At 37.6% G+C, this 13,774-nt stretch overlaps 1 protein-coding gene and 1 non-coding gene across 2 annotated transcripts; one reads left to right on the top strand and one right to left on the bottom strand.

The window, feature by feature from the left end:
- Positions 1–579: 579 nt before the first annotated feature.
- Positions 580–690, top strand: LOC148690644 (small nucleolar RNA R71). Its single transcript, XR_015957392.1, has one exon. It is a non-coding gene; the product is annotated as a small nucleolar RNA R71 (small nucleolar RNA).
- A 3,858-nt stretch (positions 691–4,548) lies between these two features.
- On the bottom strand, positions 4,549–7,408 carry LOC137729487 (dof zinc finger protein DOF5.7-like). Its single transcript, XM_088685389.1, has 2 exons — positions 5,769–7,408; positions 4,549–4,800 (listed from the first exon to the last, which is right to left on the bottom strand). The coding sequence occupies exon 1, from the start codon at positions 6,935–6,937 to the stop codon at positions 5,783–5,785; it is 1,155 nt and encodes a 384-aa protein (XP_088541515.1). The 5' UTR covers positions 6,938–7,408; the 3' UTR covers positions 4,549–4,800; positions 5,769–5,782.
- Positions 7,409–13,774: the final 6,366 nt, after the last annotated feature.

Raw genomic sequence — 13,774 nt, 5'->3', positions numbered from 1 at the left:
GAATGTTGTTGGAGAGTGCTATTGGTGGTTTGTTGGAATTGCAAGGTATTTTGGGCTAACAATTTAACCGTATCTTCAAGTGTAGGTTTTGGTTGGAAGTTTTGGAATTGATTGTTGTTCTTCCACGAAAGATTGGGATGATCTCTCCAACTTGGGTTATATGTATTGGAATACACATCATTCCTTGGCTTTTGATTGTAAGAATTCATGAGGTTCACTTGCTCTTGGACATACTCGGGGTAAGCCTCCCTAGATGGACATTGATGAGTAAGGTGGCTTGGTATGTTGCAAATGGCACACACTTCACTTGTTTTTGGCACCATGTTGAGCACGGATTCAAGCTTCTTTTCTAGGTTAGCTACCTGCAAAGAAAGATCATGATTAGAGCTTGTTTCATATACTCCAACTCTCTTACCCCTTACATCTTTGTGTTGAGCATTAGATCCCAACATCTCATAAATGTTATATGACTCTTAAGCATTCTTTTTCTTCAAAGCTCCACATGCTGCATTATCAACAGTTGATTGACATGTTTGGGTTAGTCCATCATAGAAAATTTGCATTTGTAAGTGAAGAGGTAACCCATGGTGTGGACATTGTAACAAAAGGCCTTTAAAGCGCTCCCAACACTCATTGAAAGGTTCTCCATCATCTTGTTTGAAGTTGAAGATTTGTCCCCTTAATGTGGCTGTCTTTTGAGTGGAAAAGAACTTTTCCAAAAACTTCTTAGCCACGGCATCCCATGTGGTGAGTGAACCAGGTACTAGAGTCATCAACCAACCCTTGGCCTTATCTTTTAAGGTGTAAGGGAACACTCTCATCCTCAGATTTGCTTCACTTACTCACTGTAAAGGTAAACCACTCACAACATTGTAAAATTCTTTAATATGAGCTAAAGGATCTTCATTAGGTAAGCCATAAAAAGAAGGAAACATATGGAAATGTGAAGATTTAAGATCATAGTTTCTAGCTTCTGTGGGCAGCAAGATGCATGAAGGTGAATTTGGTATGATTGGTTGAGCAAAATCCTCCAAAGCTCGAAGATCATCTTGGTTGCCCGCCATCTCTTCTTCTCTTTCCCAATTAAAGTGCTCAGATCCTTCACTTGTTGGACTAGACTGTTTCCCTTCCTCTTCTTCACGGACAATGGAGGAACTTGTTGGCATAAAGCTTTCCAAAGTGTTGCCCTTTAACCGTTCAATTCTTTGGCCTAATTCAGCAAGTCTATTTGACATATACTACCTGAAACAAGATAAAACAAGTTTGAATAAAAATCAGAAATCTACTTAAAATGAAAAGAACAAGGTTTAATATCAAAACAAGCAATTATAAGGGACTGAAATCAGTCCCCGGCAACGGCGCCATTTTGATTGATGTTTTCCTTCTTCGTGCTAGAATATGTTTAGTATAATGGCACAAGTAAGGGTGTCGAATCCACAGGGACTAATTGGACCTATACAACTACTTGTTTTGCAAGAACTCTATAAGAGAAATAAAACTGATCAACTTAGGCAGATTTGTTGTTGTAACTTGAAAGCACAAGAAAATGAAGTAGACACAAATAAATGAATCAACAACTAATAAAATGAGATAGCACAAATGGAGATGAAGCTAGGGATTCGGTTTCACCATTGCTAAGCCAAGTCTATACTTGTTGAATCAGATTATACTCATCCATCTACCTATTTCTTGGGTTTGTTTCACTTAGATATGATCAACCATATGATGTGTGGACTTGATCAAATGTTCATAATCATGAACCTAAGTGTGATGTGCAACTTTGGTCCCTAATCAAGAACATGACACGCACAAGAAACTTTCATAAAACCAAAGGAAACACTCGGCAGGTTCTTCATCCAAAAATCCACGTGTCGCCTTGTGCATATTTTTGGCTCCACAACCGTCACATGGAATAGTACACCACGTGTCATTACATAAATAGTGGGATATGTGTGTCAAAAAGTTAATAGAAAATATAATTTTCCACTACTTACATAAAAACACATGGTGTACCACCCGTTTTCCGTTACATTTAAAAATTTCTCGTAGTACATCAAATGTAGTCTAGTACATTAAATGTAGAGAAATTACATTCACACACCCCAAATTACTTCTCCTGCACCCTTTTAATTTTTTAAGATTTTTCTATCAAGTGTTAGTGGTGTGTAGAAAATATTAAAAAATTAAAAGGGTGTGAGAGAAGTAATTTAGGGTGTGTGAATATAATCTCTTTAAATGTAATGATACAATTAGTTGAAAATTTAAAAAATAAAATTAAACTAATTATACTACGACACTTATAATGTTGAAACATATTTCTGGTACATTAAAAATTTTCTCTCATGAAATGAAAATGAAGTGAAACAGGATCTCAATGAGGATTGAGGAGGAGAGATGGAGATTTTTTACTCCATAGTATACAACAATTAGCATGGAGGAAACAGGTTGATGTCCAACACTCTAAGAGCAGCTCCACCGTATTCAATAGCCCGGTGGGCCGGCTGTTGCTTCAACCCAATTGCCCCAACTAGCAGCTCTAGTCCATGCAGGCGATAGGGCTCAAGGGAGGCCCCGTGGACAAGTTAGGAAGGAATCAACCGTCCGAGAGCCTGAGGCGTGATGCAAGGCTAACGTCAGGGTGACGTCAACCACGATTTTAAACATGGGTCAACTGAATCCTCGAGGGAAAACACTGGAATATTTGGCAGGGATTCATCTAGATTCCGATCTCGACTTAAAACTCCATTAAAAATTGTAATTTAAGCACAAAAGTGATGCTAAAATGAAAAGGAACAAGATTCTACCACTGTGGGTAACAACCGTGGTCGAGATTGGTCACAGAGCTCGCCGGATTCTGGAAAAATGAAACAGAAAGCATGCACAACGAAAAGAACAAAATTTAACCATTAAAGGCATGTTTGTTTGGCTTCTTTAAATCTCACTGGACTGGACTGCCTTAGATAGGAGTCTGAGTCACCAAATCTTGCATTCTCATTCGTATATGAGCTGCAACCCCTTTTCTAGCCATCAAATCAGAAACAACTCTCGCCGATCTCCGTCCCGCGAACCCAACCCCCTCTTTGCTTCAGTGATGAACTCGTCCAGTTAAGCTTCCAATAAGCTTAATCCACCATGAACAACACTTCAATTCAAAGATTAAAGCTTTTAAATCCGAATTACACAAAATATCAATATCTGTTGTAAACCCAGAAGTCAATTACCTTGCAGTGCTCTTCTCCAACAATTTGTAGGAAAAAAAGGAAATCAAATTTGGAGTTGTAAAACATAAATTATAGTAGAAATTTAATTTGTGATTTCGAATTTGCAATGCTCTTTCTCTGCTTTGAGGAACAAGAAGAAAGACCTACTGGTCTTTCAATCCAAATCAAGTGCAAAATTCGCAGCTTCCTCCTTTGAGGAAGAAAACAGGGAGAAATGGGGGAGAAAAAGAGAGCGGGGAGGGAGACGGTCGGCCGGAGAAAAAAGGGAAGACAATGAGGGAGAGGGGAGTGAGAGAGTGGGAAGGAAGAAGAAACAAAAATGGTAGAAATTTCAAGAGATAGGAAGAGATTTCCAGAAGGAAAAAATAAATTAATAATATAATATTAATTATAAATAAAAAAATTAATATTTTATTGCCTATTGTCAGAGCTATTCAATGTAAGGATGGAGATGCAAAAGGTAGTTACTATTCATTAAAAGTAATTACTGTTCATTAAAAGTAGTTACTATTCATTTAAAAAATCACTATTCATTAAAAGTAGTTACTGTTCACTAGATGAATTAAATAGTAAATAGCCTTAAAAGACTTTTACAACGACGGAGTTGTTCCAAAAAGCTACACATGAATTATATTTTTTTTAAACCAAAAAAAGGGAACCCTAAGCACTTTTCTCTATCTCTGTCTCTCTCTGGTTGATTCAAATGTTGACAGTCCTTCATTGAATACACTTTCAAACCACCACTTTTTCAGACAGCACCAAATCACATCACACTGCCATACTAATTATTACAAACGCAACCCCAATAAGCAACAGATCTATAGAGAGAGAGAGAGAGAGAGAGAGAGAGAGAGAGAGAGAGAGAGAGAGAGAGAGAGAGAGAGAGAGAGAGCAGGCAGGCTGCCTCACATTGCAACTGTTGCAGAGCTAGGAAGAGGCCCGACTATGGAGGCTTTAACTAGCTGGCCCCTTACTGCTATTCCATACAGTGAGAGATATGAAGATGGAGCCTGAGACTCAGTTCCTTGACTGATAGAGATGTCTAGAGAGAAAGAGAGAGAATCTACGGGAGAGAGAAAGACACACTTACTTACTAGACAGTGAGAGTTGTAGACGCTGACTGAACATAAAACAAATCAAAGATATGGCATTAAGTCCCATTTAATAACACCCCAAAATCTACATACACAGATCCCGATGGGGTTAATATTTTGAGACAAGGGGGAGAAACTTAACCCCTTCTTAACTGAATTAGTATATTAAGTACTGATCAATGAGATCAATTTAAACCCTAAATGATGTTTAATTACCACATCATTGCCAAAAGAATTCATAAGGTACTGAAAAACCTCATGTACATATAATTCTATTATGTTCATAATCATTCCTTGATTAAGTGTTCGAAGAAACTTAATTAGGCAACAACAAATTTATTTGTTTCAATCTACACTAGCAGAGAGCACACACTTTGTGTGTGTGAACAACCACCCATGTTTGTCCACGTTCTCCTCAAGCGCAACCGCAAGCGCCCACCTCCTCCCTTGTTCTCCTCAAGCTCAACAGCTTCAGTTCATTCAAACTATTCAAAAAACATCATGATTTCACTTACTTGTATAAAAAATGATGGTGGGACAATTTTTCTTAATAAGTGCATATTTTGATCTTATGTAAATATTGATACAAAATTACTATTTTGCCCTATTTATGTAAATATTTTGTATTAAAAGTGAGGGCAAAATAGGAAAAAAAAAAGAAAAAAAAAAGAAAAAAAAAGGGATATGATTATCATTTTGTCAAAAGATACAAAATTACTATTTTGCCCTCCTCATCTCAACATTGTGTATTCAAAAGTGAGGGGCAAAATTGGAAAAAGAGGGCAAAAAGGTTCACAAGGTGTGTTCTCTTAATATATAGTATAGATATATATAGATTAATAAACAGTAGATTTTCTTGCATGTTGGTGCAAGGCCAGCTTAAAATTGCTTTCAGTTCATGGGTAGCTACTGTGTTTATTGTTATTACGAACAGCAATCTTTCTTTCAATCTATTGTAAAGTGCATAAGAAAATGGGGAAACTGCCATGAACATATATATCCACACATTTGAGCACCACCTTTTTTGGGTCATTGGTCATCATTACGTTAAATACTGGATAATAATAAATAAATATAATCTTGAAATTAGGTCAAAACATACTATTTTTTTTTTGATAATGATAGAGAGAATAAATTTGAAGGCAAAATTTTGAAAGTTAAAAGATATAAAAGTTGATAATTGATTTATTACTTAAAACATTGATAAACGTGTTTATTCTTATTAATGACACATCATTTAGTTTACAAATTTAATCTTTCTAGCTTTACTGTTCATTTCCCTTTTGTTACCCGTTAACTTTTACAGTTTTGCATATGAATAACCCCCAGCATAAACAACATCAAAAGAAACATATGCCAAATTGTGTTTTTAGTTCTTGGATAATTTCTTAAACAAATTAATAGAATTTCCCCCATTAATTTCTGATTATCATGCTTTCAAATTGTCATCTACCTCTCTCTCATGATCTAGGGCAAAGCATTGTACTGCTGCCAATCATGACTACTCCACGCTGGAATTCCATGAGGCCAGTTGCTTGCGTTCTCATTGCTGGCGCCGCCGCCGCCACCACCACCGCTGTTTGTTGGAGTCTGAGTCACCGCTGTTGCATAAGAGTTCCCGAAGAACCACTCGGTGGCAGTATCTCCACCTTCTTTTCTTCCATGATTTACACCTTGATGATGATCAGGTATTGGGGATGATGAAACCTCCAGATTCTGAAACAAGCTTATGGGTGCAATCATCTGCTGCGTTTTCTGCTGGTTTTCAAGCTGAGACTGAGTTGACTGGTCATGTTCTTCCGTACCAAACAACATGGCAAGCCTCTGCTGCTGCAATTTCCAGTGAAGGTCTTGGTTAATAGAACTCAAAGACTCGATTGAAGATGCAAGGCTACTGTGCACGTTCATTGCACTCATCATATTCTGTGCACTAATTAACCCACCACTACCACTAGCACTGCCTCCGTGGCCGCCCAAAGTGAGCGGATAATTAAAACCCAGAAAAGAATTAGTACAAGCGTGTGTCCCACCGCCGGATGATGGCTCAAGAGTACTAGTACTCAATCCGGAAGTACCCGAAACGTCTCCGAAAGCTGGAAATGGGTTGTTGAAATTTATCCCAGTTGCTAGGTTTGTAGAGAACTGGTTGCTATTATGGAGCCTAGATATGCTGCCGAGCTGAAAATCCATAGCGGGGGAAATGCCGTGGAAGAACTTCAAGCCGCCGAGCATCATATTCTCTGAGGAGGAAGAGCCGGCCGAGTCTTTTGAAGGGTCGAAGCTGCAGGACAGCCTGGAATTGGAAGATGAGGAGGAGCTAATTTTCTTGTTCTTCCGGCAGCCGCCGCCGATGGGGACGTTGCGTAAGGCGCCGCCTTTGGTCCAGTATCTCCGGCAAGTCTTGCAAAAGTGGCGTGGCTGCGTGAGGCTGTAGTTGTTGTAGTAGCAGAATTTGGTGTTGGGTGAATCGCATCTCGGGCAGTTGAGGGCTTGCTCTGGTGGTGGCAGCTTTGGCCCCGATGATGACGACGACGTGGCTTTCGGCCGGCTGCTGCCTGAGCCCCCTGTTGGGTTCTCGTCGTGTTTTGGCTTCGTCGGCGGTGCGGTATCTGAGGACATCATTTTGTGTTTCAGAGAAATGTTTGATTAGTTTGTGGGAGTGGGTTGTGTTGTTTTCTGGGGTGGTGGTTTAATTAGTTTCCTTTGGGAGAGCAAAGTTGCAGTCAATTCATTGGTTTCATGCAGGAAATGGATAGAGAGAAAGGGGAAGGAAGGAGATGGATGTTGAATGTTTAAGAGTGCTTGTGATCTCCATCAAAGGGAGAAAAACAAGAAAATTTGATATATGTAATAAGGTGGGTTTTAGAAGCTAGATCTGATGGAATAAATAAAGCTGAGAGAGAGAGAAAGAGTTACAGTAGAAAAAGAAGTCGGTTTCTATTTCTATATATATAGAGATGCAGGTAGGGAGGAAGAGGACAAAGGAAAAGAGGGAGAAGAGACTCAAGATGATCTGAGAAGAAACGATCAGCAGCTGGCAGTACAAAAGACATCCACAACCAAAACAACAAAACAGGAACAAAACAATTTGGATAGATCGGTTCCTGATGCTTGAAGAGATGGAAAATGTGACACAGCACACAAATTCAAAATAATCGTCTCATTTTCGAGAGAAAGATTTTTCAGTATGATCGGGTACATCATGTGTTATTATACAAATTGTGAGATATGTGTATTAAAAAGTTAATAATTTAAAAAATAAAATTTCTCACCACTTACATAAAAACACGTGGTGTATCACCCATGTTCCTGTGACAATGAAAAATTTCTTCATTTTCAGAGTGGACTGTGCTCGTGTCATGTTTTTACGTTGTGTGAAAAGAAAAAATTACTTTTATATATGACCGCACAGTAAACAAAAAATTTGTACACGTACCAAAAATATTTATCACGTAATGTACCATTTCACGTTATAAAATAAGTAAATGACAATGTTAATATGTGCTACTTTTAAATTATTGTAAATAAAAATTAATAGACCTCTTATAATTTGAATGAAATTGTATAACACAACAAGGCGTGTTCCGAATTAGTAAGAAATATGAGTGGTAAATTTACCACTATGTTTAAACGACAATGTAAACTTGATTAACAATAGTAATTAAAGGCACTTTAATTAACTCATGAGAGAACAAGAAAGAGCGCGGCGGGGCGGGAATTGACAACGAGAGAGACTTATTTCTCTATGTAACATTATATTATTAAATTAAAACGTGCCTTGCCAATAAACTGTTAAAATATGATTAATTAATTACTTATTGGATGATGAAACATGAATGGGTATGGGTCATCGTGTCATGGGTGAGTAAACTGATGGTGAAATGAAAAGAGTATGATTCTTTTTTTTTTTTTTTTTTTTTTAACGATTATGATTAAGTCACGTCAACATCTTATATTAATTTTTTATAAAAAAAAATAAAATAAAGAATGTGAGAAAAGAAGATGAAAAGATGAAAAGAAAGAATTCTACTCCGAAATGAAATCTAAGCCTTGGGAGTGTGATATGATAGAATGTAGGCTAGAAGAGTGATAGCGAGGAAGGGTAGAAAGAAGGCTGAGTCAGTACTAACAACAGTAACAGTGGGGAGTCTGTCACTCACAGTAGCTTTGTCCATTCCTTCCCATGAAATGTCCCTTTTAAAACCAAAGATAGCCACACATCACTTTAAAACTCCCCAACTGCAAACAAACACCTCGTATAGTGTTAAACAAATTATTGCATGAAACGGGAAATTATTGTATGGAACGGATCACCCTTATGTGATATAATGACTTTGTGTACGTAAGGACATATAGATCGATATTGTATGCTAAAATATAAAGTTTCAGTCCACTCATATTTTATCATTGAAAATAATTATATTACATGACAATTTTTCAATATGACACAATAATTTTTCCTCTAATTAGCCATTATTTTGGATACCAGTACTCAATTATGTGTACATAAATGATTTACGTATCTTCTAATTGAGGCATATGTCGTTAGACTTTACTACAAATAATTCAAAGTATGATCTAGCAATTTTGGACACTACTATAGCTTGTACGTAAGTAGCAGTGTACCACCCACCCAGTTACCAAAAACAAAAGGGTGTTCTCACTGGGAGCTTCAAGCCTTCAATTATGTTATTAATTAGCCAATTATGAACAGACAAGACAAGATTTAAATATCATGTGTCCATTATTAATATTCTCTAATTAATAACTTTGTCTGGAAGTTGGAGAGAGAGAGAAGCTGTACCAGGTCTCATAATCCAAAAGGAGGTAGCTAGGGTTTTGAAAAGCTTAATTGTGAGTTAGTGGTGGATACAGAAACAGGTACATTTTACTCATGGCAACGAAATGTCGAGTCATCGACGACAAGGATAAATGAGAACATCCATCAATTAAGTACATGACTTAATAGCGGATTAGAAAGGTCCATTAGTGATGAGGATGAGTTAAAGGAATACCTTAAGTCGGAAAGATGAGATTGTAAAGAAGCTTCCAAGCCCGAGATATGTACTTTAAGGATCTTAAGTTATAAATTATGTTCCTAGGCATAAGATGATCAAATGCACTATCAAACATCCGCAAAAGCCATTTTAAATCGTATTCAATAATGGGTCTCAAACTAAGTATATAGTGACATGAAATAGACATAAAGGTACTCATCTATGAGATTGTGTTCATTGAACATTGACCAACCATAGAATTGTCCGAATAAAAGATTACTTGTCTATCATATCATACTTCTGAGTGTTGGAGAACTTCTAGGTCAAGGCAGACCTAGGCTTTGCGAGTACTCATTTACTTCCTTGGTTCGCTTTCGTGCCAAGTCTCAGAATATCTCGAAAGAATTAACACATCTTAGGAAACATCCCGGTTGTATCAATGACCCAAAGATAGCATGATTAAGCAAATAATGGCTTTCTCAAGTGAGGCATGGTGTGGAAGCTAGAAGTTTATTATTAATTAGCATGAGAGAGAACTTAGCATGATTGCATGGTGTCATAAGTTGGATAATCTGGGTTTACAGAGACCCATAAACATAGCAAAGTTACCCATTTCACCAGTTTTAAAGGCTGTGTTGTGTGTCTGTGTGTGCAACTCGAGAATTTAACAATCGCGGTTACATTTTTTTAGGGTTTTTATCATAAATGGTCCCTGAAATAGACCAACCTTATCAAGATGGTCACTGAAATTGAAATTCGATCAATATTCTCTCAAAATGGGTGTCGTATATCAATGTAGTCATTCTATCAAAAATTCTGTTATGTGCTAATATGTCACATAATTGGGTCCCACGAGTCTAACTAAATATTTCCATGGGAATTAAAAATATTTAAATAATAAAAAATTATTATTATTTTTGTATAATTAAAAAATAAATAAAAGGAAAAACTTTAAATAGAAGATGATGAACTTCTTCCTCACCTAGACGAAGGCCTCCTGAAAGATTATACGGACGCGTTCTTCGAGTGTACTAGATGGTGCCAGTGCTTGGGATGGATGATGGTAGTAGAGTTCTAAAGAGTGGAGAGTAGAGAGTGAAGATTGTGGGTCAAAAGACAGGGCGCCAATTAGAAAACAAGAGATGGTTTGAGAGGAAGGGCATCATCTTCGGATCCTTTCCACCAAATCAATCAATCCGGACCCTGAAACTTGATCTAACGGCTACAAATAGGCGGCCCTTTTAAAAGTTATAATAACTATAGCCGTTATATCAAATTTCAAAGACCCGGATTAAGTGATTAGATGGATTTAGTGGAAGGAATCTTGAGAGGATCCCTTTCCAGTTTGAGATTTGATTTGAGGGTTACTCGTTTATCATCAAACTCTGCCCACTTATTATGTCATTCGACATCTCACTGTAAAATTATTGAGTGTTTAACTGTAAGATCCACATTGTAAGATCCCACATCGCCCAGGGGAATGGATCTTATAAGCCCTATATGTATATTTTCATCTCTACCTAGCACGAGGCCTTTTGGGAGCTCATTGGATTTGGGTTCCATTGGAACTCCGAAGTTAAGCGAGTAGCGCGCGAGAGCAATCCCATGATGGGTGACCCACAAAGAAGTTCTCGTGTGATTTCCCAGAAACAAAACTGTAAGGGTGTCGTAGGGGCCCAAAGCGAACAATATTGTGTTACGGTGGAGTCGGGGCAGGGATGTGACAATTTGGTATCAAAGCCAATCCTTGGCTGGTTGTGTGCCAACGAGGACGTCGGGCCCTTAAGGGGGGTGGATTGTAAGATCCCACATCGCCCAGGGGAGTGGATCATGTAAGCCTTATATGTATATTTTCATCTCTACCTAGCACAAGGCCTTTTGGGAGCTCACTGGCTTTAGGTTCCATCGGAACTCCGAAGTTAAGCGAGTAGCGCCCGAAAGCAATCCCATGATAGGTGACCTATTAGGAAGTTCTCGTGTGATTTCCCAGAAACAAAACCGTGAGGGTGTGGTAAGGGCCCAAAATGGACAATATCGTGCTACGGTGGAGTCGAGCTCGAGATGTGGTGGGGGCCCGGGCCGGGATTTGACATTAACGGAATGGATCGACGTTGAAGGTGGGAGGGGAAGAAGATCAACATCTTCCTTTTTTTTCTCCCTTTTTATTTTTTTTAATTATACAATAATAAAAATTGTTTTTCTTATAATTTTAGTACTTTTAATCAACATGGAAATATTTAATTAGATATGTAGGACTAAGTTATTTGTCACATAAGCACATAACAGAAATTTTGACAAAATTGCGACACTGACAGAACGACCACATTGATTTTTTACGCTCATTTTTAGTGACTACAATGATCTAATTTCAATTTCAGCGACCATATAGTGGGTCAATTTCAAAGACCATTTGTGACAAAAACTATTTTTTTAGTCTTGTTGCATGTTTGGATATGGATGAACTACTTTCCGCTTGGAAATGGTAGAGATGTACAACACTTTATAAGAAAGTGTGAGAGTGTGAGAGTGTGAGAGTGTGAGAGTGTGAGAGAGTGAGAGTGGAGAAATTGACCATGCTTAATTTCTTGGTTTACCTAGCACAGTATTAGACAAAATATTGCTTAACTTTATTTTTTTTGGACAGAAAGAAGCTTCATTAATGAAAGGGAAATACAATTTGTGCTTAGAAAGACCTAAACTTAAAAAGAGCTCAAAGTCCTACACAACAAAGCAAAGATATAATAGAAAACAAGCCCAACAAAAGAGCTACAACCTCAACCACAAAGGGAGGCCTACACAGATTTAGGCCCATAGGCTACAAAAGAAGCAATAAACAGTAAAACCCTAAGCTCCAGGAGCCAAAAACCAGCCACCACCACAACTTGAAGGGAAGCCATTACACCAAACTGAAAGATGCACCAGAACCAAAAACTAGATCTGAGAGTATTGCGTAGAGTCAATCCACCAAGAGCCAAATCCTCCATAGCCACAACTGCAAGAAAAGTCACCAAACATAACAGGATGGGGGAGGGCGAAGATGGTGTGTAAAACACCCTTGTTTTGACATGAATTGTTCCACACTTTGCCCAATTTTTCTGGTAAGCCGAATCGACAATGAGCTTTGAAGGTTGGTTCTTGTATCAAGATAGAGCCCAACACTCTTAGACCTACTTCAAGGTTATGAGTTGGAAGAGATGAAGGGCAGGAAAAGGGAGGTAGGAGAAATGGGTGTGATGGGGAGGGATGAGGAGGATGACGTTGAGTGGCAGTTGACTGAGGAGAGGGTACATAACTGAGACAAAAGCTCAAAATAGCTGAGACAAAGCTCAGAATAGATGAGACAAAGTTCATAAAAATGCAAGATAAAGAAAAGAAAGGGAAACAAGGAAGGAAAGGTAGAAGAAAGCAACAAAGATTAGGTATACCACCGACCCAAAAGCCAAAGGCTAGGGCCGACGGCTTCACAAGCTTTTCTTTTGGAGCTTATTCAGAGAAAGCGAGAGAGATGGAGATTTTAAAATATTGCTTAACTTTAGATCATGAAGATTTTTGCATGTATATTAATTTCATGTCTATTCAAACCCTGGCAACAATTTATCCTTTCCCTCGATTTTAACTTGGGGTGGGCATATGGATTGGAAAACCAGTGAACCGGGATGAGCTGGACCAAAACGGTCAGTTTGGACCTAAACCCTAATACATGAGTCAAAAAGTCTTAAACTGAACTATTCAACTCGGTTCAATCTACTGTAAAAATCTGGTTCGAACTAAAACCAAATTGAGTCTATGTTAATATACTTTTTAAAAATTGATGCATGTGTCTATTTGCTATCGAGTTTTTACTTTATTTTTTATTTAAGAATGTACAATATTAATAGATAGATAAATAAGTACACAAATTGATGATAAGGTGCATTTATATGAGTCTTGATAAAACTTTGCTGAAAATTTCAACTCAGATGAAGAAAAAAAAAAATGTTTGGCACCAATTTACAAAAGATTTCTATCCTTAAGACCAAACCCAACCCTAGGCTAAATGCTATTTTTTAGGTTTTATTCCCCCACCAAATCCAACCCAACCCATGCTAAATGTGTGGGCTAAAAGCTAAAAGCCAAAGAAAAGCCAAATTCCCCCCATGATTTAGCCCAAAAAATGGTGTGGGCACCACGAGCGGGACCCCACCCACATGAGCATGTCTCCCAGGATTTATTGAATTCTAACAGCTGAGATCGAATATAATCAAATCTAACGGTAAAAAAAAAATCTAACGGCCCAAATTTAAATCCAACGGCTAAAATAATTAAAAAATTATTTAACTCAAAAGTCACCCAAATTTAGTGATTTTTCAATATTTATCAGAATTTAAATATTTTTGGTTAAAATGCTCATAAAATTTAAATTATGATAGTGTACATAATTTTTTTTTAAATATTACTTTAAAAGAAAAAATCAGCCTAAATT

This window comes from Pyrus communis, chromosome 15, assembly GCF_041283825.1.
Source record: "Pyrus communis isolate YQ-2024b chromosome 15, ASM4128382v1, whole genome shotgun sequence".
Taxonomy (NCBI): domain Eukaryota; kingdom Viridiplantae; phylum Streptophyta; class Magnoliopsida; order Rosales; family Rosaceae; genus Pyrus; species Pyrus communis.
Note: the sequence above shows the minus strand (reverse complement) of the source record. Positions and strands in the feature narration are given on the sequence as shown.